At 44.9% G+C, this 27409-nt stretch overlaps 1 protein-coding gene across 2 annotated transcripts in view; it reads right to left on the minus strand.

The window, feature by feature from the left end:
• PLAA (phospholipase A2 activating protein) overlaps positions 1 to 27409 on the minus strand; it is a 184825-nt gene that overhangs the window by 73090 nt on the left and 84326 nt on the right. For both annotated transcript variants that reach the window (XM_086962122.1, XM_086962123.1), the window contains 3 exons: positions 25643 to 25778; positions 9423 to 9592; positions 3547 to 3704 (listed from right to left, as the gene is read on the minus strand). In XM_086962122.1, the coding sequence (XP_086818248.1) occupies positions 3547 to 3704; positions 9423 to 9592; positions 25643 to 25778 (464 nt within the window). The remainder of the gene's footprint in view (positions 1 to 3546; positions 3705 to 9422; positions 9593 to 25642; positions 25779 to 27409) is intronic.

Below are 27409 nucleotides of genomic sequence, written 5' to 3' on the forward strand. Positions count from 1 at the left end.
ATTGCTGTCTCTAGGTTTCTTGCGTATATTTGGAGGCTCAGACAGAAAAAGATTGCCAAATTTTCGCCCAGTATTTAGCACCTTAAAATGTTGTGTTTAAGAGTTGTACTTTACTGTCATTCATTACTTCCTTTTAGACCGCGTAACAGTAGGCAACCATTATAGGAGCTCTCAGATGACATCCACTCTCACATCTCGAAATTACGGAGATGTTCTTCCTCTATGCTGCTAGTCAATTGTGGGTATTATTAACATTTTTAATAATTTTATATTTTACATTATGCTCCTTTTATATGCTGCTAGCGTTAACTGAGGGTTAATAGAATTTTTTTTGTGAAACATTTCTTTTTATATATGCTAAGTTGTTTGTGTTATATATGTGATTTTACAGTTTCTGGGTTTGCTTTTATGGCAACTGCCGAAATAAAGTTTACTATGGTGTGGCTTCTTCCTTAGACAATGAGAATACTTGGAACAAAGGACAACCCGCTGACTAGTATTTATATTTAGAGCTAATCAATCTGCTCGCTTGCATGGTCTGGTGGGCTCTTCCACTCAGTTACTGCGGGTCCAATGCATTATCAGCTCCTACCAGAGCCAAAGCCAGCAGGAACCTCTCCTGTGTTGGTCCAACTCCATGTGAAGAGGTTTACTGAAACCAGATAGTAGGTCATAGTTCTTCTAAGTACAGACCATGCAGGAAGTGGGGAATGGGATTAGGAGATCTCTATCAGAGGAATGTTAGCAAGTTTCAAGGTAAACAACACCTCTTAACTTGCAACCATAGGTTACTGTACCCTTCTAATGCCTCAACCTGGGGGGTGGGAGGTATGTAGGAATGCAAAAACAGTAAGCCTCCAGGTCACTAATAACAAGGACAGCCTTGAACAATTCCCTTCACCATTTCAGGTTGCCGTACTCATGTAGAATCCAAAATAGGTTCTGCCTTGCAGTCTATCAGACTTGCACACTCCAAACACAGATTATGTCTGATAAATAGAGTGCCTACACCTCTTGCATGCATATCACAATCATATGTAGGTTAAAGACACAATTAAGGGAGACTGGCAGAACGATGTATACAGTGGAGGCCAGTAGGCATCTCCCTCTGAAGGAAAATAAAAATACCTGTCTTCTCAGGAGGAATAATGTTGCTACCACGTCCAATCTCACAAGCTGCACGAAAGATGGGACATTTTGTGGGTCCACCTCAACTTCTTAGTACTGCTTTATGGCACTGGTTCCTAACCTTTTGACTTCTGTGGACCCCACTTAATCATTGCTGGAAGCCAGGGACCACAAGCCATTTCTACAATCTGTAACTCAGCAAGAATACATAATAAATACACAAACAAGTATACAATGTAGGAACTCCGCACATCTACTTTCCCCTTCATGTTTACTTAGAACAATGATACATCGCTATAACACCTAGGTGGTATTCATAAATCACTAGGTAATCGTATGAAATTGGAGATCTCAGCAGAAGTGGTGGGATAGAAGTAGTAACTGGAATGACACTGGCCTCAAGAGAAAGGGCAGCAATTGTTCTTTTTATGGCCACAGATGGAAACCATGCAGGGTATTTGTGTCAAAAGGTGACAGACCGTAACTGCATAAAAGTTAGGCCAGATGCTCATTATTATAGTGTACATGCCGCCTACTGGGAAGTGGTACTCTGAGAAAGTATTTCAGATGTACTGAAAAGTGCAGGCAAGCCCTCTTTCCTATACAAGAACTGTAGGTGGGTGTAGTCTCTAAGTGCCTGTCCATATAAAGCAGTGGATGGGAGAAGATGCATCCTGAAAGGCCCTTTTGAGCTGTATATATGTGCATACATGACTGAGGGTTTAGAACACTGGCTCTTAGTGTGCAGATGCGTACAACTTTCTAGAATACCATTCATCAATTCAAAACTGTTTTAGTCATCCACTAAATGCCAGTTCAGGTCAGAGTGCATTTGAATGCAACCCATGAATATGCACTCACACATGCTCTATCCTTAACTAATCAGCCATCAGCTCCTGACCAAACAAATTTTTAAAACGTTTATTATTATTTTTTAAACCATTCTTTAATGATTTTATTAATAAATATTTGGACTTCACTGTGGAAGCTATATAGTGGACTTCAAGTAAATATTATTGTTTTTGGAGGAAATGATTATATATTAACCTCATAGAAGGAGCCACCTTTATATAGTTATTCAGCTCAAAATGCTTAAGATTATTGGAACTAAATAATCGGGGAGGGTCACATGGTAGGAGCGGAGTACCCCAGGGGTTCATTGACAGCAGGTTAAACACCGCTGCTCTAGGGTCTCATTCCACCTTACAGTGAGATACTACAGTGAGCTAGCCTCATTGTTGGAGTCACAGGGCAGGGGTAAAGGGAAAACACAAACTCACAGACAGTACAAATTAAAGGACACTGGGCAGGAGAGGATGCTCTATCAGGTCATGCAACTGAAATGTCTGCCTTTACAGTAAGCTGAAATCTTGGTGGGCACAGACTTCCAGAAGAAGGGAAGGAGTAGGCTCCTCAATTTCCTGAAAATGGGTATGGTGTATAGCAATGCTTCATATTGAAATCCTAGGGACACAGTACATAAAATGTGTCTTCTCTAGTTTAGAAACTCTTCTGAGATGTCTAGATAAGCACCCTTCAAATGATATGATGTAGAAAATCACAGGGAAAACCAGGATGGGTTCTCCAGCGGTCTTCAGCGCCAGGTTACTCCATGGAGTCGCAGTGCGCTTTACAAGTACACCCACATTTACATTTACAACTGTGGGAGCTTCTGGGGTGTAGCAGAACTCAAGGCATCTCCCACTCAATGGCCAGGGTTTGGAATATCCAGTAAGAAATATAGATCCAAACAATGCAATATTGAAGAGTTATCAAAGTTAACCACTGAGGATCCCCTGCATGACAACTGAAAAGCACTAATACTTGAAAAATATGAATTTTACATTCAAATTAAGCAACACCAAATGTGTTTCTCCTTCAGTTTAGCAATTAGAGGATGTAATTGTTTATCTGATTTTGCTTATTTAAGCAACCCCACAATTTTTAAGCATCAACAATTTGCAAATGTCGCTAAATTTAAGAGTTGACAAGGTGAACACAGTCGGCACATGAGCATTTGTCAGTTGCATCTACAACTGATGTACTCCTGTGAATGTCAGAGGAAAACGTGAAAAATATTTTTTTTAAATAAGACTTTATGATTAAAAGGGCTTCTTGCATCTAAAAGTCTGATTACAAGTAAAAAATAAAATCAGAGGTCCTCACACAAAGGCAGAAGAAAATGTCAACCATCCAACATGGGCGTTGGACTTTTTATACACCTGTTGATTTCAAACAGGTATGATCAAAATGGGTGTGAAGAACCCAGCAGAACTTCTACTAAAAGGAAGGAATATGGATCAACCAACTGCTGATCCACCCAATGTCAGAGGAACATTCAACATTGTAGTGGGATTCTATGTAAAAGCATAAAGGAAAACACAGGACCACATGTTTTTCGGGGGAATTTTTAGCTACCTTTCCCTCAAACAAGACTTTTCCAGATGTCTGTTGTGTGGCACCAGATGAGCCGACTACATCTCCAATCTTCATCCATCTATCTTCCGTAGTGCTCCACTGATAAGCTTCTACTTTTCCGTCAACTTTTATCAGACGAGTCTGTCCTTCTCTGGTACCTGGAAACAAAAACACAACATTGAGGTTGTAGCAGAAGGAAATGATTAAGACAACATTTAATAGGGCTGAACTTAAACAGCTACTGATGAACGTAAAGTTAAAGTGTTGCTACAGAATCATCAGTGTCTAAATATTTTGAAGTGTTATCTGCACCTATAAGACTGGTGTGGTGAGCATTAAATCAAGAGACACAAGGGAGCAGAAACAGCAAATTCCACATAGAGTGGAAGCAAGCACAGATCTGGGAACCTCGATTGTGACCACAAGCTAGATTAAAATATCTTGCTTAAGGTAATGGGGCACTGACTGAAAAAAAGTACAAATAAGAAAATACAGCTACACAAACAGCATTAAGGAAAATGTGGGCCAAATGTTCAGTGGTCCACAGACAACAAAAACAAGTTGCCTCCATAAGAAAATATCTGGAAGGACCAATAGGGTTGTTACAACTCATGTTAGTCTATGAGCATTGCCAAATGTGATCATCAGAAATCCCACTTGCAGCAGTAACAAAAATCAGCTACCAGCAAACTATTCTTACCTTCTAGGTTGGTACACTGCTTTCCAGGTTTTCAGTTTGTGAAATGTCATTGTCCTTGCCACCCGAAAGTTCCCAAACTGCAAGGGGTCGCTTCCCAGATATTAGCACAAAGATAGCAGTGGGATGCAGGATCAACCACTCTGTTCAGTCAGGACTCTACAAAAAGATCCCAGTTCTCACTGGTTTGCCATTGTTCTTTATGTCCCTGGGAGTTTCATGGTCGGACTCTTGAAAAACGCTGCCAATTTTGGGGTACAAGGGGAAAACCAAAGAGTCCTCTCACCCCGCAGTTGCAGGCAGATTTATCCTCCTCTGAATTTAACGAAGTACAATTGGGTTCTGGGTTGGGTTTGTTCTAGTGGCAATAGCTAGTATTTGGTGATAGGTCTTAAATCGATCATCTGGAAGTTCCATTAGTCAAAACAGCCCTCTTTGACAGCACTTCCTCTCATTTTGTGTGAAGAACGTCCCACAAAACTCTGTTCTGGGATTTTTTTTAAATGAGAGAAACACAGAGCCATGGTATGCAGCTCCCCCAACCCTCAGAGGGACTGTCATATGGAAATGAGCGCTCTCCTTCTTGGTCAGTCAGAGACCCACCCAACTTGGTTCTTGGCTATGGAAACCTTTCATAGTGGAAGGAAACAACTTACCTGGAGCAAACCACCAACAAATGCAAACCTCCATTAGAGCCATGTTCTGTATATAAATGCTACTTCTGTCAACTCCTTTCAGCCCTCTGTGGTGCTCATCTGCTGTCCCTGACATTTCAAGATAATTTTCCAGTAATTATTTTCTCCAGGCCTGCCTGTCAGGGAGCCCCTGGACAACCAAGGCATTTTGTTCTTCCACAACAGCCATATCACACACCAGCAACACTTTGAGTTAATTGCGGTCACTAAAAGAGGGGGACTCTGACAGAACTGGGTTCATCATTTTCATGCATTCTCCATGTCAGCACCCAGGCAACAGCATGAACCACAAACATGTCTGGAAATTAGAGGCCTTTCAAGATTCATCCATTGTTTTCCAACTATTTCACACCCATTTTCCACAAAGTTGGCTGTTCTCAAGTCTCAACCATAAAAATTTAATTTTCAGCAAGAAAGAAAAATGCAGTCTTGAGATTTTTGTTGTGACTATGCCAGGTTTTCCATGCAAGAGGGTTTTTGCACAACAGTTCCAATAGGCTTGCATGAAAAGCATTACATCCCAGTATTGCCCTAGTAGACAGTTTCATCACAGACGGTAAGGAGTAAGTGGGTATGGAGACTAGGTTGCCTTTAAAAAGGATAAAGGCACAGGTGAGCAAAGTACAAATGCTTGTGGTGTGGTGTTGAGTAGACGAAAGTACAGTACTATTTCAGTTTTAGAGACCCCTGAATTCCTAAACATATCAAAGGTAAGGGGAAATAGCACATGGAGAATCTTTTAAGTTCCCAAGTCTCAGAACCTGCCTAAATTAAGAAAGGTTTGTGTGCACGAGAAGTTTAAAAAGTAACACCTCACAGGAGCACCATGTGGAGGAACTGCATAATAATTTAACAGTCTCCCTGGTTTCTCATCATTGATGGAATTCAAAGCCATGAGAACAGAGCGTGTGGAGCACAGACATTCTATATGGTGGAAGCGATGGGCAGAAATTAATTCCATCTAGGGATTCACTGAATTTCTGCTCATCGCTTTCACTGGAGATGTCACTTCAGATTTTGGTTAATTTCGCGAACAGTGAGCTTTTTCACTGGTTTTGGTTTCAAAATATAATATATCAAATAAACTCAAGTTTTTCAGGATGTTTAAGCGGTTTTAGGTCCTACTGAATTTCCTGAAACAATATTTAATCAGTAAAACATGCCGATAGGTCTTGAGGAAATTCCTTAAGCTATTTATTAACATATGTGTTGACACTCTGAATTAAGTAAGGCTTGTTATTGTCCAACATCGATCTCGACTAGCACCGACGACACACTCAGCATCGCCGCACACATTTATTTCCAGATCCACACAGACCCCAACTCCACCCTCAGAGGCACCTTCGTCTACCGACCCCCCAGACCCCACCCCCAGTTCAGCGACTCCATCGCCGACTTCATCAGCACGCCAGCACTGACCGAATCCTCCTCGGAGAACTTTCACCTTGAGAACATCAACAACAACAACTCCACCACTCTGATCGATAACCTCATCAACCTCGGACTGAGACAACCTGTCACAACGCTCACCCACTCCGTCGGCCACACACTTGATCCAGTCTTCTCCTCAAGCCCGCACGTCTCCGTCAGCCACAACACCAAACTCCTCTGGACCGACCACCGCTGCATCCACTTCCCCTTCCAGAAACCCACCACACAGCACTGCACCCAACAGATCCCCCGCCGCCACTGGAACAAAATCACCGAAGACCAACTACATGCAAACCTCGCTCTCAGCCCACCCACCGAACCCTCCAACACAGACGTCGCTGCCCACAACCTCAGACGCTGGATCGAGGACTGCGCCATCACCCTCGCCCCGCTGAAGAAACCCCCCCACAGAGTCACCAGCAAGAGGGCCAACTGGTTCACCGCAGAACTCCTAGATTCAAAGCAAGCCTGCCTGTCAGAAATGGCACAGTGAACAAACTCCGGACAGCCACGCAGCACACAAGGACGCCGTCCGCAACCACCACCACCTCATCAGGGCGGCTTCGAAGACCTCCTTCAAAGACAGCCTCGACAACAACGCACACAACAGCAAGGAGCTCTTCAACATCGTGAAGGAACTCTCCAACCCCAGCTCCAACACCAACGACATCCCGCCGTCGCAAGCTCTGTGCGACTCCCTCGCCACCTTCTTCCACCGCAAGATAGCAGACATCCACGACAGCTTCAACACCCAGACAGCCCCAACAGACAGCAACACAACAGACCCTCCGCACACCATCGACCACGTCTCCTTGCTAGCCTGGACCAGCGTGAGCGTCGATGACACCATCAAGACCATGAGCACAATCCACTCCGGCTCTCCGTCAGACTAATTCCCGCACCACGTCTTCAACAAAGCAAGCAGCTCCATCGCACCCCACCTACGCAACGTCATCAATCTCTCCCTTGAGACCGCGACCTTCCCAGAGAGCTGGAAACACGCCGAGATCAACGCCCTACTCAAAAAACCCAAGGCAGACCCAAGAAACCTCAAGAACTTCCTACCCATCTCTCTGCTCTCCTTTCCGGCCAAGGTCATCGAGAAAATCGTTAATAGACAGCTAACCCGATCCCTCAAAGAGAACAGAATCCTGGACCCTTCCCAGTCAGGGTTCCGGAGCAACCACAGCACCGAGACCGCCCTCATCGCCGCCACCGACGACATCGGGAGCCTGCTACTCATCCACCTAGACCTTTGCGCTGCCTTCGACACCGTCTGCCACCACACACTACGTGGACGCCTCCATGCCGCAGGGATCCGAGACAAGGCTCTGGAATGGACCACCTCCTTCCTCTCCGGCAGAACCCAGAGCATTCGCCTCCCCCCGATCCGTTCCGAAGCCTCCGAGATAATCTGCGGCGTACCCCAAGGATCCTCCCTCAGCCTGACACTGTTCAACATTTAAATGGCCCGCTTGCACACGTCGCCAGACAGCACAACCTCAACATAATCTTCTACGCCAACGACACTCAACTGATCCTCTCCCTCACCAAGGACCCCATCACCGCCAAAGCCAACCTCCATGAAGGAATGAAGGCGGTCGTCGACTGGATTAAGATCAGCCGTCTGAAACTGAACTCTGACAAGATGGAGGTCCTCATCCTCGGCTCCAACCCGTCGGCCTGGGACGACTCCTGGTGGCCAACAGCACTGGGGGCAGCCCCGACCCCCACCGACCATGCACGAAACCTGGGAATCATCCTCGACTCAACGCTCTCAATGACCAAGCAAGTCAACGCCATCTCCTCCTCCTGCTTCAACACCCTCCGCAGGATCTACAGATGGATCCCGACAGATACAAGAAAGATAGTCACCCAGGCCTTTGTCAGCAGCAGACTCTACTACGGAAACGCCCTCTACGTGAGAGCCCCGACCAAGCTTATCAATCGACTACAACGCATCCAAATCTCCTCTGCATGACTGATTCTCGATGTACCACGAAACGGCCCCATCACCTCCCACCTGAGAAAACTGCACTGGCTCCACGTCAACAAGAGGATATCCTTCAAGCTCCTCATCCACATACACAAGGCACTCCACAAGACCGGCCCAGCCTACCTCAATAGACTGCTCTCCTTCTACACCCCCAACCGACAGCTATGCTCCGCCGACCTCTCACTCGCCACTGTCCAGCGCATCCGAAGAACAACCACCAGCGGGAGATCCTTCTCCCACCTCGCCGCCAAGACATGGAACACCCTTCCACTGAGCCTATGACAGACCCAAGACCTGCTGACCTTCAGGAGGACACTAAAGACCTGGCTGTTTGATCAGTAGCGGCCCCTACCTCCTCCCCCAGCGCCTTGAGACTCTCGCGGGTATGTAGTGCGCTTAACAAATGACTGATTGAACAGTTCTTTTAGAGCTCAGCATAGCTAGATTAAGGACGCTTAGTTGCCCCTCGATTTAGTACAAGGTGAACACAGATAGTGATTGAGCTTAAGGTGGCAACACTACAGGTCACTGGTGAGGCAGGGACAATAGCAGGAGCAAGCAAGAGAGAAAAATCAGACTATAAAAAGGTAGGGTCCTTCCATACATATTTATATGCCTGTATCCCCCACCACCCTCCTGTCTCCTCTCTATGAATTCCAATAATAACAGAATTCTGGGAGACTGTCAGACTGCTACACAGCATTCACACATGGTGCTCCAATTAGATGTTCGCAATGCACTCTTCAGACTTCTCCTGCACACCAACCATTCTCAATGTAAGCATCTTGTAAGACTTCATAACTTCTCTATGCTCTGCTGCCCGAGTGCTGCATTTCCTGCAATGGCTAAGTTTCTGGCACATGTTATTGGGGAGTGCATAAGCAGTTGTCTCCATTAGACTCCTTTCTTCATTTGGTCTTCAGTAGTTCCAATCTGTAATGTTTCACAAACGCTAAACACAGACACATATTTATACTACTGCCTCAAAACTACCAGCCATTAGTGTTAACTCAAATTTTAATCACTCAATGAAAGGAATGTAAATCTGCTTACACACCAGGTTCATTCAGGTGTTCTCTTCCGGGGAGTTCTTCCATTTTAATGTCCCCTATGTCCTCAGATTTAGGGTCGATGATTGATTTAGAAAGCTCCTCTTCAAAATCTTTAATCTCCTGTGCAGTAGCCATCCGTTGCGCAGATTCTGTAAACACTCTGATAACTCCATCACTGAAGAATACAAATAGGATACATATATATATTTGAAATATTTTTATTAATGCCTTTTTAGAAATACATAGATTTGCAATATTAAGAAGAGACATCGTGGAGTAACCAGTAGAGTCGATTCGTGAAAATAATACAGAGGATTCCGACAAAATTATATACAAAAACATTTTTATACTAAAGTTCAAACAGGCACCATCCCAAAAAAACACACACACACACACACAAACTTTGAACCAAGATCAAGGATATATTAAAGCAATCTTGGGAGTGGAGCTAGGTGGCAGCCATGACGGCACAAATCTCTATGGTTTCATTTGCAAGGTAACTTTCTTTGCCTGTGCTGGTGGAAAGCGATGCAGACGGCTTTCTCCAGAGTACAGTGAAGGAAGGTATGTACTGCAGTATACGATCAGCTTCAGTGGTGTCAAAACTGACACAAGGGGTCAAGTCCAAAAAGGTACTCGGATTGAAAAATGTGCACTTATTGGACACTGAGGAGCGAGGGAAGTCTCAGCAGTTCTTCTCTGAGTAGTATCCATTCAGATTGAGGGGTTATTTGCAGAATAAGAAGCACAATGTTTCTGTGGGAGACCTGTCACGTTCTGAATATTCTTCGTGTTCTTAAATCCCACACATCACTTCCATAGCACATCTCGGAGTTAAACTTCATCATCAACTATGACTTGAGTTTTTGATGCTTAAACAAACGGAAAGCCCGACTCCAAACTAGCTCAAGGAGCAGCAGCACACAGTGAATTTATAGCCAGTACACTAACCTCCCAACATACTGCATATTTATAGGACAGTAGAACAACCCCCACAAGTAATCTTAAAAGATAAACAAATCAGAAGACGGAGTCTATTATGATGGCTGCCTCGCAACCAGACTTCGTGGCAAACTGGGTCTTGGAGCAGAAATAGGAGAAGGATGTCGTAAACTTTCTGGAAATTACCAGCCGTATTTAAAAAAAATAAAATTGGGGTTTGCTCCAACACATTTTGTGCTACAGTTATCATGGTCATACGTTCTGTAGTACACATACTGAACATCAGCATAGGAAATGCAAAGTTCTTTGAGGTCATATTTGACCCTCATTAAATAACAAATATCCATAAAAACAACAAACTTTTGTATGGATGATGTCAATCTCTTCTTTGGTCGATTTAAGCATTATAAGAAACATGGGAGTTTGATTCAACTGTACAGCGTCACAAATGTGGCAGAGGTCTGGTACCAATTTAACATGGATGTTTGAATTCTATACATTTTCGGTCAAACCAAGATCAATTATTGGTTGAGCAACAACAGGATGTAAGGAATATGCTACTTACCAGTATGCATCTGTTCTTGGCATGTAGGGCCGCTAACATTCAGATCTTGTGCATAGATCGCCGCCTAGTGTTGGGTCCGGATAATTGCACCTTGTTGTCCTGGAAGAGTCTTTGAAGTATCACGAGATAGGTGGCTCCTCCCCTGGACTACAGTGCGCATGGGCATCCTCTCCATCCTTAGATTGTTTTTCGCCATTGTGGCAGGGATGGAGTCCAATACAATACTTGATGACCATGCTTACAGATAATTCTGACTACTATAGCTGCGACAGGCACCGGGGAGGATGGGCGGGCGATATGAATGTTAGCGGCCCTACATGCCAAAAACAGGTGCATACTGGTAAGTAGCATATTCCGTTCGAGGCATGTGGGCCGCTAAATTCATATCTTGTGCATAGATTGAATAGCAGTTTCTCCCTTAGCGGTGGTTGCCTGAGCCAGCTGCAGCAACCTGAAAGAGGGACTTTAGAACAGCCTGTCCTACAGCAGCTTGCTGCTTGGAATGTACATCAACACAGTAGTGTTTGGTGAATGTATGCATGTTAATCCATGTGGCTGCTCTACATATGTCCTCTAATGGAATGTTACCCAGGAAAGCCATGGATGCCCCTAGCTTGCATGTGGAATGCGCTCTTGGGGGGACTGTTAGTGTGCGTTTAGCCTTCTGATAACAAATCTGAATACACTTAACAATCCATCTGGCTATACCCGATTTGGAAATGGGTTTGCCTTTGTGCTGTGGTGAGAAAGCAACAAAGAGTTGTTTAGTCTTCCTGAAATCCTTCGTCCTGTCTATATAGTACAGGAGAGCTCGTTTGATGTCTAACGTGTGCAGTGATCTTTCTGCTACTGAGTCTGGATTAGGGAAGAAAACTGGCAGTTCAATAGTCTGATTAATGTGGAACTGAGAAACTACCTTGGGAATGAATTTAGGGTTAGTGCGTAGCACCACCCTATTTGCGTGAACCTGTATAAAAGGTTCTTGAATGGTTAGGGCTTGCAGCTCGCTAACCCGTTTCAGCGACGTGATCGCTACTAAGAAGGCAACCTTCCAAGTTAGGAACTGTATCTCACAGGAGTGGAGAGGTTCGAAAGGAGGTCCCATCAGTCTGGTCAAAACTATATTAAGATTCCAGACCGGTGAAGGAGGTCTTCTGGGTGGAATGACTTGCTTGAGTCCCTCCATAAAAGCCTTTATGGCTGGCACTCGGAACAGCGAAAGGTGTTGCCTGTTCTGTAAGTAAGCCGCTATTGCCGCCAAATGAATACGTATAGAACTGTATGCCAGATTGCATCTGTATAAATGTAACAGGTAACAAATAATGTACTGTGTTGATGCATCCAGCGGGTTTATGTCATGGCTGGAACAGTAAATGACAAAACGTTTCCATTTGGCAGCATAGCAGGCCCTAGTGGTAGGCCGTCTTGCCTCCTTGATGATGTCCATACAATCAGGAGGCAGATTCAGATACCCAAATTCTATGACTTCAGGAGCCATATCACAAGGTTTAACTGTTGCGGATCTGGGTGCTGAACTTCGCCATGGCTCTGGGTGAGAAGACTGGGTGTAAGACGCAGTCTTTGATGAGGCACCACGGAAAGTTCTAGGAACGTGGTGTACCATGCTTGTCTCGCCCACGTTGGAGCAACCAGGTTTAGAGTCATCGAGTGCTGTCTGAGTTTCCGTGCCACCAGAGGTATACGCGGGGCCGGCGGAAAAGCGTACGGAAATCTGCCTGACCAGTTCATCCATATCGTATTGCCCTGAGACCGCTGGTGTGGGAACTTGGCGGCGAAGTTTGGGCATTTTGCGTTCTCGCTTGTGGCGAACAGGTCGATGTCTGGATGTCCCCACTGCTGGAAGTACGGTTGCAGCACCGAGGGATGAATCTCCCACTCGTGCACCTGATGGCTGTGCCTGCTGAGCAGATCCGTCGTCTGGTTGTCCTGGCCCGGGAGGTGCTCCGCCATGAGGAAAATGTTCCTCTGAATGGCCCACTTCCACATGCTCTGAGCCAAGTGTGACAACTGTGGAGAGTGAGTACCTCCCTGCTTCTGAATGTAATACATGGCCGTCATGTTGTCCGTCCGGATCAACACGACCTTGTTGCACAGATGTATCTTGAAAGCCTTCATTGCCATGAAGATTGCCATCAATTCCAGCAGATTGATGTGCATCTTCTTCTGTTGATCCGACCATAGTCCCTGCACAGTATAATGAAGGAGATGCGCCCCCCACCCCACGAGGGATGCGTCCGTCGTGAGCACTATTTGTGGTACAGGCTCTTGGAACGGTCGTCCCTTGCAAAGGTTGCGTGGATTCCACCAATGCAGAGAGTTGTACGCACGACCGGTCACCAACACTAGGTCTTTCAATTGTCCTTGAGCCTGATTCTACTGTTGTGCTAAACACTCTTGGAGCGGACACATGTGCAGTCTCGCGTGCGGGACTATGAAGATGCAGGAGGCCATCATGCCTATCAACTGCAGAAACACTCGCGCCTGTAGGGAGGGTTGTGGTCTGAATTTGCGAATCAGCAGTTGCATGCTGTCGATTCGCACTGAGTTTGGCTGGGCTGTAGCTGTCACAGTGTCCAACGTCGCTCCCAGGTATTGCTGTACTTGAGCGGGTTGAAGATGCGACTTGGGATAGTTTAGAGAAAATCCCAAACTGTGCAGAAGATGAATTGTGCGGGACACGTGGCTGGCGCACAGCTGGGCCGACTTCGCTTGCACAAGCCAGTCGTCCAGGTAATGGTAGAAATGAATGTGTTGTCTCCGAAGGTGTGCCGCCACTGTCGCCAAGCACTTGGTGAACACTCTGGGAGCAGTGGTCACTCCAAAGGGTAGTACCTTGAACTGGTAATGCGTGTTCTGTATAGTGAACCTGAGGTATTTCCTGTGTGCCTGATGTATGGGTATATGGAAATATGCATCCTTCAGATCCAGAGTTGCCAGGAAATCCCCCTGACTGAGCAACGGCAGGACCTGCTGCAGAGTCAGCATGTGGAAATGTTCTGAAAGGATGTATAGGTTTAAGGGTCTCAGATCCAGAATGGGTCTGAGAGACCCGTTCTTCTTTGGGACTAAGAAGTAAAGAGAGTACACCCCTGTTCCGTGCTCCTCTAGAGGCACCAGTTCCATGGCCCCTTTTTGCAGCATGCTGGCCACTTCGTGCTGTAATAAGGTTAAGTGCTCTGCGGACATAGGAGGGTGTCTTGGTGGTATGTTGGGTGGAGTGGATGTCAGTTCTAAACAATACCCGTACTGGATAAGTTGCCTCACCCACCTGTCTGTGGTAATGCCTTCCCAGACTGGCAGGAACTGCTGGAGTCGTCCCCCGACCGGTGTTACATGGTCCGGGGGCAGTGACAAGACGTCACTGTTTGGTATTTGCTGAGGACCTGGTGTTATTATTTCCACGTCCTCTGCCTTTGGCGCTGTTACCACGGTATCCACCTCTATTGTTTTTGTTAAAGGTGGTCTGTGCACCACCTTTATTGTATTGTGTTTGCTGAGATGTTTGCCCCCTTGACGGCCCTCTACTACATGAGCGACAAAAAGAACCCCCTCTGAACTATTAAGACTGCAAGGCCCCCATAGACTTATCCGTCTCGGTGTCCTTCTTGATCTTTTCAAGAATTGTGTCAACGTCAGGCCCAAACATGAAATCTGGGTTAACGGGGTGATTGAGCAAACTTGTTTGTATTTCTGGCTTAAACCCTGAAATTCGTAACCATGCCTGCCACCGTAGCATTACACTAGTGTTAATGGCCCTGGCTGCAGTGTCTGCTGAATCTAGGGCACACTTGATAGAAGCGTTTGATATCAGTTTCCCTGCCTGAATCAACATTTCCGCCCCCTCTCTATATGCATCAGGCAAGTGTTACAACAATTGCTCTAGGGTATCATAGTGAGCCCTATCGTATCTAGCCAGTAGAGCTTGTGTATTGGCTATCCTCCAAATATTCGCCGCCTGCGCAGCAACCCGCTTCCCAGAGGCTTCTAATACTTTGGATTCTTTGTCTGGGGGAGGAGCATCACCACTAGTTTGTGAGTTCGCCCTCTTCCGGGCATTGGAGACCACCAAAGAGTCCAATGGCAATTGACCCCTGATATACGTAGGGTCCACAGGAGCAGGCCTGTATTTCTTTTCAATACGCGGGTTCACCACCCTTGCTCTGGTTGTGTCCTTGAAAAGGTCATTGGCGTGCTTAAGGACACCCTTCAGCATCGGCAGCGTCTTTACTGATCTGACCGACGTAGAGAAGGTATCAAACAGAAAGTCCTCCCCAACTGGGTCTGCATGCATGACCACATCATGGTTCAACGCTGCCCTTTCAAGTAGAGCGTTGAACGCCGCAGTATCCTCTGCGGGGGCTGTCTTTACTTGGTAAGACTGGGTGTCCGCCGTGCCTTGTTCGTCGAGCACATCCTGCGAGTCATCCCGATTAGATTCATCAGGATAGTTGAATTGCTCGTCATTCTGGTCATCACCCCCACCATCCTCGGTGTGTGTGGGGGAATGAGTAAAGGCTTGTCCATAAGGCCTTACGGACTCAAAAACAACTGGCGAGGAAGCAGAGTCTCTTTTCCTTTTGAGTGGAATTTGATAGGATTCCATTGGCTTTTCCGGCAAGATCTTCCGTTTGAAAAGGGTGAGTCTTCCGGTTGCAGAGTCAATGTACAACTTCTTTGAGCTTTCAGAAGAAGGTGGAGCGGAACCGACGCCTTCAGGAGTGGCGGTCGTTCCCTTAAGTTTCAACATCATTGTACCAGGGTCAGAGCCCTGTGCCGGCTTAGACGTTTTAGGTCTTGCAGTCGGAGGCAGTCCAAAAACTGTAGGTGGAGGCCCCGATGGCTGTTTGACTTTTTTCACGGCCATCACCAACTTCGAGCCAGGTGTCGAGCTGGGATTCCCAAAATGGCCGCAGCTTGATGCGTCACGTTCCAAAGCGGCCATTTTGTGCTTGTTTTCAAGAACCTTCACCAGCATCAGCTTGTATGCTTCCGGACTGAGGGGCGGCTGCGACTCAAGTCCGTCTTCAGTGTCCACGCCCCCGAGGGCAGCCTTAGATGACGTCGCTCCGTCTCTTTGGGCCTTTGGCACCTTCTTGGATGTACCGATCTTCGGGTTGGCACCCTTTAGTGACCCCGAAGGGGCAATGACACTTCGAGCCTACTTCGGATCCGATGGAACGAGGCTTTGCGAAACGAATACTGGTTTGACCAGTTTCAGTTTCGATTTGTCTTTAGTCCGTTTCGGTTTAGTTTTCGAAGGCGTACCCACCGAAGGCTCTGAATTATTCTTAGCTGGGCCAGGTTGCGGGGCTCTAGAATGAGTATAAAGATCTTGGCTAAGGCCTTCCGGCGATGCTTCGACCTGAGCCTTCGACAAGACAGTGTCACTTTTGACCCCCGAAGGTTCGGTCGGGTCTTGCTCATCGCTGGAGCCGCCCTCTGCGGCTCCAATGGCCATACCGTCGTCTCTTACCTCGACGGCATCATCGTCTTCGACGTTCTCATCGTCTACCTCTTCTCCGTAGTAAGATTCTTGACAGGAGGCCGGGTCGGAGAAGTGCTCCGGTTCCTCCTCTTGGACGCCCTCGTCGTCCCCAGCCTCGAAGATAACCTCCACATCCGACGCTCTCCGCGCCGGTAGTCTCGCCTCACGTCGAAGAGCGAGCGCCTCTTCCGACCTTAATTTCGAACAGGCCAAGCAACTCTCCTCGTCGTGGTCTGGAGACAGACAACTGTTGCACACAGGGTGCACGTCTGAGAGAGGGTACTTCGCGTTACAGACTGGGCAACGTTTAAACGGGGCCTGGAATTCCATTGTCGATGTCAATCTTCGATCGGGCCTAAAAGCGGGGAGCACACGTGCTCAAGTATCCAGGAAACCGGATAAGTTAACTCAGAACCAAACGAAGTACAATACCGACGCTTAAAGAGGCCTTTTGGCCTGAAGAAAACAGGTTTTTCCTATAGGTTCTGAACGAGAGTCACGGAACACATCCGAACCCAATGGCGGAAAAAAACAATCTAAGGATGGAGAGGATGCCCATACGCACTGTAGTCCAGGAGAGGAGCCACCTATCTCGTGATACTTCAAAGACTCTTCCAGGACAACAAGGTGCAATCATCCGGACCCAACACTAGGCGGCGATCTATGCACAAGATATGAATTTAGCGGCCCACATGCCTCGAACCTCTGATTTATGTGACTACGGGCAGCACCGACACACATACTGTAGCTGGTGAGCTTAAGATATCAAATGATATTGAGCATACATGTACCTCCCCCGGGGCACACTATACCACTATGGACTGACAGGAACTGTTGCATCACCAGGAGGCCCACAATATGGTATTCATACCAAAACAGTTCTCACAGTTGTAAGGGATATGGGCACACACGACACACTGACAAAACAAAGACCACCGCCATCAAGCGAAGGACAGAGTATGTCTAACACGCTTTGTAATATAACAAATATTTATGAACATTCTAGGTAGACAGTAGAGATAGCAATCAGAATTGAGGAAAAACTGTAAAAAAAAATTGTGAAACAATCATGTATATGACTGAATGAATTGGAGTCATTTTAAAATTCAGCACCAGCACTTTATACACTATTCAGCACTACTTTTAACACCTTTTAGCAATACTTCGCGAAGTTGCACATCCGTTTATGCATTAACCGGCAAAAGAACCAATAGGATGGAAATAGGGCGCATAAACAGGAGCCATACGGGTTAACAGGCTGATGCATGTAGAATATATATTATATATATAAATAATATATATATATATATTTATATATTCACTGAAAAAACCATAGGTTTCACACCAGTTATAGTTAGGAATTAGCATTTAAAAAACCTATTAAATTCACAAAAAAACCATAGGTTTCACATCAGTTATAGTTAGCTGGAAATTTTACTGACATAAAACCAATGAAATTCCACGTTCTAGTTAGTTGGACTCACTATAACTTGCGCGTGTAATGCACTGCTGATGACATCACATATTACATCACTCATGACATGGTCAGTTACATCACTCATGACATCACTGATGACACCATCCTTGTGACACAGTGACTGATCTCCTTTCACTGTAAAGTAACCCTTGAAACACATATTCAAAAATAGAAACTAACATTTTCAAAAAAGTGGATATACCCATACCAGTTACAACAACCAATTCAGTAATTTCACCATCTATGTACACATTCACACATTCACCAACAGTTTTATATAGTCACTCATACATATACTCACTCATCATATGTAGTGATACACCTATTTATCCTGTTACACACCGACAGTCATCAAAAAGTTACTCACACATACTCACATATGCAAATAAACTAATAAACATCCATTTATTTGCATATACAGATATACACACACTACCACCTTACTTCTAAGGAAACTTACACATATGTACTCTTTTAAACAATCACTTATAAAAACACATACTTATTTAAACAGGAACTCTTACAATCTCTCACTTTCACATATACTGACTTATATACATCAATACTCACATATACTAGATTAAAATATATCTTGTTACTGATAAACACACTAGTGAGATAGGCATTCAATCACTAACACACACATATACACACTCATCCACTCATACAGTCCTGCACATATGCGGTTTTAAAAAAACATACAAACAGTGAATCAGTCATTGATACATCTATGTGCTAAGTAACACCCCCACCAAACCATACAGACACTCATACTGATACTAAAAAAAACATCTAATAACCCATATACACACACATGTAGCTACTCAGCAACCCATGCAGCCACTTATACACAAAACGAAACACTGATACATATATTTAAATTTTTAAACATTATTCGCTAATATATGTATTCACTGAGATACACTTAATAAGCCAGTTAACCAATCAATTAAAAAAAAAAAATCCATTTAGACCCTTATTTAAACATTTATTCTTCAATCAACTTTTACATATACATATATAAAACATATTTATTTTTCAGAAAGACACACATTCACTGGATGGTGTCATCAGTGATGTCATGAGTGATGTAACTGACCATGTCATGAGTGATGTAATATGTGATGTCATCAGCAGTGCATTACACGCGCAAGTTATAGTGAGTCCAACTAACTATAACGTGGAATTTCATTGGTTTTATGTCAGTAAAATTTCCAGCTAACTATAACTGATGTGAAACCTATGTTTTTTTTTGTGAATTTAATAGGTTTTTTAAATGCTAATTCCTAACTATAACAGGTGTGAAACCTATGGTTTTTTCAGTGAATTTCATAGGTTTTTTAAATGCTAATTCCTTTCTATATCGAGTTTCTAACCTTTTTTTTTTTTTTACAATTTGCTGTTTTGTGTAAGTATTAATTTTTTTTTTATATATAATTTTTTTCTTTTGCGCACTGGGTGCGCGCTCCGGTAAGCTCTCCGGTAAGCTTTCCGGTAAGCTAACCGGTGAGCTCACCTGAAAGCGCACCCAGAGCGCTACTTTCGTTCGTGAAAAAAAATATGAATGAAAAGTTAATAATAATGCAAAACATTACGTACCATACAAATAAAATCAGTTTTTTTTTAATAAGGAAAATGATTATGCATTTCCGTAAAAGTTTGATGACGTCACTTCGGCGCGCAACGTAAGTGCCCTCGGAAGCGCCTACGTTCGCGCCGCGTAAACGCATCCGGAAGCGCCTACGTTCGTGCCACGTTTGCGCCCCGGAAGCGCCTACCTTCGCGCCGCGTAAACGCACCCGGAAGCGCTCCGAAGCGCGCAGCGTAAGCGCGTCGGGTCATGTGACCTTAAAATAACACTTTTCATTGGTTGCTAACAGTTTTTTTTTTACAAAGAATGAAATCCCCACCCATTTCCTTCACTTCTTCTTTCACTTTTGTGACTGAAAGACCTGCCTTTTTGCTCCAGGATATTTCTTGGTTTTTCAATGGCTGCCAGACAATCCAGCAGTGAGGATGACTCCAATGAATTCATCAATGAAGAGCCTCCTCAACGAAAAGTTAAGGAACATTTCATTTGGAAATTTTTTATAATCCCACCTGGACTAAAAAAGGTAAATGCTCCAAAAGTGCAGTGCAAGATCTGCAAAGAAGAGCTGTCACGAGGAAACCCTGTGAAAAAGTACTCTTTTGGGAACTTCACAATGATCCGGCATGTGGAGAGGAAGCACCCCCAGAATTTTGCCCGGGAAAGTGTCAGGGCTCTGGCACAAGGGGTTCCCAGTGATGGGGCCTCTACATCAACCGGAGGAGCAACTTCTTCTGGGAGGGGGCAATCACAGGATCAGGTGCCAAACATTCAACCTGCATTTAACCATGGGGTCGTCAGATGCAGATACTGCAATCAACTCCTCACCTTTGGGGAGCAAAGTGTCCAGCTCATGGTTCGAGCATTGGAGAACCATCGCTGCCCTTCCCACCCCTAATTTTTTTTGTTTTATTTTGCTCCTGTTGAGCAGTTTCCATTTCCTGTTTTTGTTCCTGTTTTGAAAAAAGAAGAAAACCAAAAGTTCTTTTCAGAACTACCTCCAATTCTCATCAAAGAGCTATATTCTTAAAAAAATGAAAAAGAGTAAGTGAAATAGAGTGCATTGATAATTGAAAGGAGAATGAGTAAGAAAGAACAGAAAGGTATGAGAGGAAAAAAGAAGTGAAGTAGGAGGACTGAAAGAAGGTGAGTGTTAGGAAAGAAAGTTATAAGAAGAAGAGTGAATATGGGGAATGTTGTTATTCAATGAAAATGTTGAAAAAGAACAGGAGTGTTGAAGGATAAGAAAAGATGCATTGCTGGAGTTGAAGGTAGAAGGCCTCATTTATGAAGCCATGCGTCACTTTAACACCACCAAAGCCTCACTTTTTGTGACACAACATTCCAATAAAAAATGCACCTTATTTATTCATATTTACAAAGTGGCGTTTCTTGGTAAATACATCACTTTGTAAACCCCTGTGCCACATTATTCCTACGTCAGGTGTAATGTATGCAAAAGGGACGTATTGACGCAAGAAAGGGTTGTAGAGGTGACACAGTGAATAAACTGGAGGCCTCATTTCTGAAAAGTGACGCATTGCTACGTGAAAACAGCAATGCATCAATTTTCTGGGCGCACTCCTTATGACATTCCAGATATGTCATATTTAATTTATGACTAATCAATTCGCAAGGAGTTACAAATACGTCAGTATTTCTGACGTATCTGTAAACACAAAAGTAACGCATTGCTAGAGTGCGTCACAAAAGTGACGCAACTCCAGTAATGCGTCCTTTCACATGGGGAAAGCACCATGTGAAAGGTCATGCATCAGTCTTACACCTGCTGTGAGGCAGGCGCAAGATTTTGACGCAACAGCATCCTAAAAGTGACGCAGTGAAATCTCATATTTCACTGCGTCGCTATTACCAAGCTTTTTGCGGGGGAACGCCCCCTCTGCATACATTATACCTGACGCAGATATAATGTGGCGCAGGGTTTTAAAAAGTGACCCATCTACCTAGATGCGTCACTATTTAAATATAGCGCAACGAGGCGCATTTTTTTACACTGCTGGTGGGATGGTGCTTTCCCCTTGTGAAAGGACGCATTACTGGAGTTGCGTCACTTTTGTGACGCACTCCAGCAATGCGTCACTTTTATGTTTACTTTTATGTCAGAAATACTGACGTATCTGTTACTCCTTGCGACATGATTCGTCATACATTAAATATGTCACATCTGGAATGTCGTAAGGAGTGCGCACAGAAAAGTGACGCATCGCACTAGCGGTATAAAAAAATGCGCCTTGTTGCACTATTTTTAAAAAGTGACGCATCTAGGTACATGGGTCACTTTTTAAAACACTGCGCCACATTATATCTGCGTCAGGTATAATGTATGCAGAGGGGGCATTCCCCCGCAAAAAGCTTGGTAATAACGACGCAGTGAAATCTATGAGATTTCACTGCATCACTTTTAGGATGCTGTTGCGTCAAAATCTTGCGCCTGCCTCGCGTCACTTTTATGTTTACAGATATGTCAGAAATACTGACGTATCTGTAACTCCTTGCGACATGATTCGTCATACATTAAATATGACACATCTGGAATGTCATAAGGAGTGCGCACAGAAAAGTGACGCATCGCACCAGCGGTGTAAAAAAATGCGCCTCGTTGCGCTATATTTAAAAAGTGACGCATCTAGGTAGATACGCTATATTTAAAAAGTAACGCAACGAGGCGCATTTTTTTACACCGCTGGTGCGTCACAAAAAGTGACGCACAGGCGGCGCAAAACTGGCAGCACAAGGCCTTCATAAATATGGTCCTGGATTTTCCCCGTGCTTCACTCCCCGGTGCGCGTACCGGGCGCTCCCCCCGCGCAAATCGAATTTTTTTATTTTTTTAAATGCTCCGTAGGACCCTATTTTAGCCCCCACATCAAACCTAGGGGGTCAGAGGGGGTCTACTCTGCCCCCTTATGGTCATTTGCCCCTTTGTTTTTGCCACCTCTTGTGTCTCGATTTTACCGACACACAAGATGGCGGCCGCTCCAGACTGTTTAGAATGTTTACGGACACCCGTGAGCCAATCTGCTTTCCGCGCGCAAGTCGCGTGTCGCGCCTGGTGCGCTCCCCGGTGCGCGCCTATAGATATATATATTTTTCTGAACCTAAATTACTCAAAATCCATTGGAGCACATATCTTGAGACATAGCAAAGGCACATCGGGCTACCAGTCCCTACAATTTTGCCAAGTTTGGTGTAAATCCATTCAGCCGTTCGGGCTAAAAGTGAAATCGACCGCCCTATGGAAATTAACATGGGGAAAACGCGTTTTGGGACCCCCCTTTTATCTCGGCCCCCGCTTGACGAATCCCCCCCAAACTTTCAGGGAAGGACCGGGGCGCCGCGAGGCCATTTTCAGGAAATTTTCAGGCAGATTCGTCAACCGGCGCCAAAGTTATTCCAAATAGAATTTTGAGATTTAACATTGAAAAAAATCCTAACTATAACTACCTACTGGCGACCGCCAGTAGGATAGATTATATATATATGTTATATATATATATATATATATATCCTGTACACCGTCTGTCTCCTAGCTCGCGCGCTCGCACAGCCAGCAAGTAGACTCCGGACACGGACCTCGAGGTGCATGAAAGATCTTTATTTCGCAGAAAGAGTCACCGACGTTTCGGCTCAACGGAGCCTTGATCACATGACAGCGTTTTATTATATATATTCAGACACAACTCCTCGCGGTCCTTACCATTACGACAGTCTCCACAGCACAGAGAGAGTCCGCAAGTATTTTTTCAAAAGTGCTTTATTTCTTGTACACCATTAGTGCGTGCATGAATGGACGGTCTATGCGAAATATAAATATATATATATATATATATATATATATATATATATATATATATATATATATATACACATACACATATACATACACACACCGATTCGCACTAAGGGGCCGATTATGATCGCGGACGGGATCACTGAGGAGGAGGGGACGTCCACATGGGCTGCGGAGTCCCCTCCTGTGCGATTAGGATGTGACCGCCACCCTGGCGGTCACATCCTCTATTTTTAACATTGCGGCGGGTGCGGCTTCAAGCTGCACCCGCGGCAATGTTAAAAATGCAGTCATTACATTTGCATGCAGAAAGAGGCAGGCACCGCGCGGTGCCTGCCGCTTTCTGCATACAAATGAAGGGGGGTACCATAGGTACCCCCCATGTGCACCCCCCTTCACCTAGGGGGCCCGGAACGGGCCCCCGCAGTGAAGATCCGTATGCTTTTCCACGGCGGAAAACCCGCCGCGGAAAAGCATATTTGGCAGCCCATCCTAATATGGCTGACGGTGTCTGAGAGACACCGTCACCATATTAGAGCTTTTCCACCGCGGTTGTAAGCCAACTGCGGCGGAAAAGCTGCGGACGGAAACCAGGAGCCACCAGCCATCCTAATGTGGCGGTGGGTCTTTGGTCAGTCCGCTGCGGTTTTTCCGCATCCTCTGGGCCGGCGGTGGCTTCCGCCGGCCCCGAGGATGCGGAAAAACCGCAATCCTAATCTGCCCCTTAATGTGAAAATTTACTAGCTAAGTTGCAGCATGCCATGTTTAATGAAGATCCGCCTCGGGGAAAAAAGATAAGGGGTAAAAATGTGTTTTCCATTTTAATCTCCCATAGGACATTTTGCACCCGCCTACAGCCTGAACCGCTGATTGGTTTTACAATAAAATTAGTATGAAAGTAGAACTTCACTGAGAAAACATGTTTTCATTGGTTTGGTGTAAATTTGTAGTTCTCGAAATATTAGCATTAAAAAAAAATATGGTGAGCAGGTTTTATTTGATTTTTTATTTCAAAGTATTTTATTCGTTTTTTATAAACAGATACTATGGCATTTCTGTAACGAGGTTAGCCAAATGTAGTATGTATGTAATAATTACAGGTACTTAAGATATATGTTTAAGAGTAAAACATTTTATTTCTCTCTCTAGTTTGGGGCTCCCAAATAATTCACAAATCCAGGTAAGAAAAAAATATAAAAGAATCTGATTTGATGAGGCAACTTTTTACCAATTCACTCCTTTCTGGTCTTTGGGTACCATAGCTGGTGCCAGAGATCAGATAGGTCTATAAAAGTTTTCCTGTGGCAGCCATTACAGGACTTTAGGTACAGCCAATCTTGCACTGCACTTTAAAAAAGACCTACGATTTGGCATGCTAAGAACATCCTGACCCACAGACCACAGTGGAGGAGGGGATGGGCATCAAAGGTTTCAAACTGCCATGTTAGGTGTCAGGGATTTTAAAGTCACAAATTAGACTCACTATCTACAGACAAGCTTTAGGGAGCAAAGCTTTTGTCAGATACATAAATGCTCTTTAGGATTTGCAAATCTGGAAATTAATAAATAGCTAGATAAATAAAACCACAACAATGGCCAAGCACCATGGGCAAATCCTCGGGCAACAACCACAGGCCAGGCCCTGTACCCAGCCTTCTTCACGCCCGGCTCAAGAGGAGCTAATTTGTGTTTGCCTTTGATGCCCTAAGTTGGCAGGGTATACCCAGACGTGGGTCCCTTGCTCACCTTGCCACTGGATTCAAGCTAACCTGTCTGATAAAGGGTGTTACCCAGAAACCGGTCCCAGGATGCTTGTTTCTGGTCCAGGGAAGACCTGGCTTGGCAGTTCAGGCTGGACTGTTCCCATGAGGCACAGGGTCAAGGCTGATTTGCATATGGCTGGGTCAGAACTGAGGTGGCAAAGTGAGCTACTGATGATGGATTCAACCCAGATCTGTGACTGGGGGTGAGTGTCTGAAAAGTTTCAGCGCTCCGTCCATCATCTCCTTGTGTATGCAAGGTTATTAGGTTCCTCATTAAAAATTCACTGGAAGAAAAAAAAAAAGTTAAAAACGGAGTTATGGTTCTGGCTCAAATGGATAAAAGCACTGATATTAGCCAAATAAGGAATTGGTGTTTAGGACATGATGGATGCCATAAGTTATGGCGTGGGTTGATAACTATTAGATGGTTTTAACTGTGAATACTTTTTCTTTCCATGATATTGCATATGCAACCTTTTAAGAAAAGCTAATACTTTTATCAATTGTTTACAATACTAACATAAATTAAAAGTATAAAAACTAAATTTCTACTTTAGTGGCTTCACTTGGTACCTTGAGCCAACTGCAATGTCGCCATTGTCCAGGACACAACAGCACCAAACAGATTGAGCCGGAAGCCTGATTGTCTGCACACACTCCCCTTGCTTCCAGATTCTCATGGAGCGATCCTCTCCAGTGGTTACAAAATCTAGAATTAAATCAGAAAAAGGTGTTTAGTCTCAAGCTACAAGCAGAAAGCTTTTAATACAAATGCAACTTTCAAACATTGGGAGTGGACGCAGCCAAACCAGATAACCACCTCAACTGCTGATTTGATAAAATTACCCTTTATATGCGCTGGACATCGTACAGACATGTTAGACCATGTGAATCATAATAAAGTTACTGAGACAGCAAAACATACTACTCTGATAAGGAGGAACCTTTTAAATTTAAATGCTACACACATTTACGTCTCAACCCAAATAAGATCCCACCCATATACAACTGGTGGACTCTAGTCTACCAATATTCCCAGAGCCCCTAGATTCTCATTCATCTAGCATGAACCACACAGCTAGGAAGCCATAGAAATGGATTCTAGACAAGCATTGGCAAAGCCATTAGGTCTCAACTATGCAAGAGCTATTGGCTTTGTCAATGTGTTTCAGCCATGTTACGTAGCTGCTAAGCATGGCTAAAAGTTTGTGGCATAGAGGAGAGTAGTATGGAGTATGGAGTACCGTGAAGTAACAGAGTGGCACACAAAGTGTCGTAGAGTGGAGTGTCCGAGTGGAGTGTTGCCGCGTCGTAGAATGTAATGGGACAGATTAGAGCAGTGCAGAGCAGACTAGATCGGCCTACAGTGGAGTGGTGTTGAGTAGAGTGATGTGTGGTAGTGTTGTGCAGAGTAGAGGGCAGAGTAGTGTTGCAGAGTGCATCGGAGTAGAGTGGCACAGTGCACTGGCATTGTGTGGAGTGGCGTAGAATACAGTGACACAAAGTGCAGTAGTGTAAAGTAGTGTTGGAGAATAGACTATAGAGGCATAGAGTGCAGTGGTGTAGAGTGCAGTGGTGCAGAGTACATTGGTGTAGAGTGCAGAGGTGCAGAGTACATTGGTGTAGAGTGCAGAGGCATAGAGTGCAGAGGCATAGAGTACATTGGTGTAGAGTGCAGTGGCGAAGCGTAGAGTGGAGTGGCGTAGAGTGGAGACTACATGTTTTCAATTGACATGACCATTACATGTGCACAGACATACCGTTTTACTGATGAAAGCATACAGCACAAAAACGATAATGTGTGCAAATGTAATCACCTAGCGCACTGATTTGTTTTGATCAAATTAACCCATTCGGTGCTGAAGTAGTAATGGATACGTCCTCGGCACACCACCGTCAAATCCCTCTGCCGAAGGATTTTTTATTTTTGCCTTGGAAGGTTGGTTGGGAGGTGGGGGTGGTGGTTGGGGGGTGGGGGGGAAGAGGGAGCTTCTCCAACCTCCAGAGGCATTTAGATTTCTTCAATGTAATGGTGATCGCAAGCATGACGCGCGGACGTCATTACGTTGAAAGTGAAACGGAAATGAGCCAATCGGCTTGTTTTAGTTTCACTGCTTCAGTGCTATCTCACGCCCCCACCTCCCCCAAGCACCTAAACACACTGGAGCATTATCGTTGGAAAGGGGATAATCTCTGGGCGGCAGATGGCGGTTATTACCCCTGATCAACCCCGCCCCCCCCGCGAGGCAGAAAGGCCACTAAACACCAGGGTTTTTTTTTTTATTATTGATGCGGGATGGGGGCTGCCCACAATGGACAAGACCATGTCCACACCCACAA

Source organism: Lissotriton vulgaris, chromosome 3_1 (genome assembly GCF_964263255.1).
Source record: "Lissotriton vulgaris chromosome 3_1, aLisVul1.2, whole genome shotgun sequence".
Classification (NCBI taxonomy): Eukaryota; Metazoa; Chordata; class Amphibia; order Caudata; family Salamandridae; genus Lissotriton; species Lissotriton vulgaris.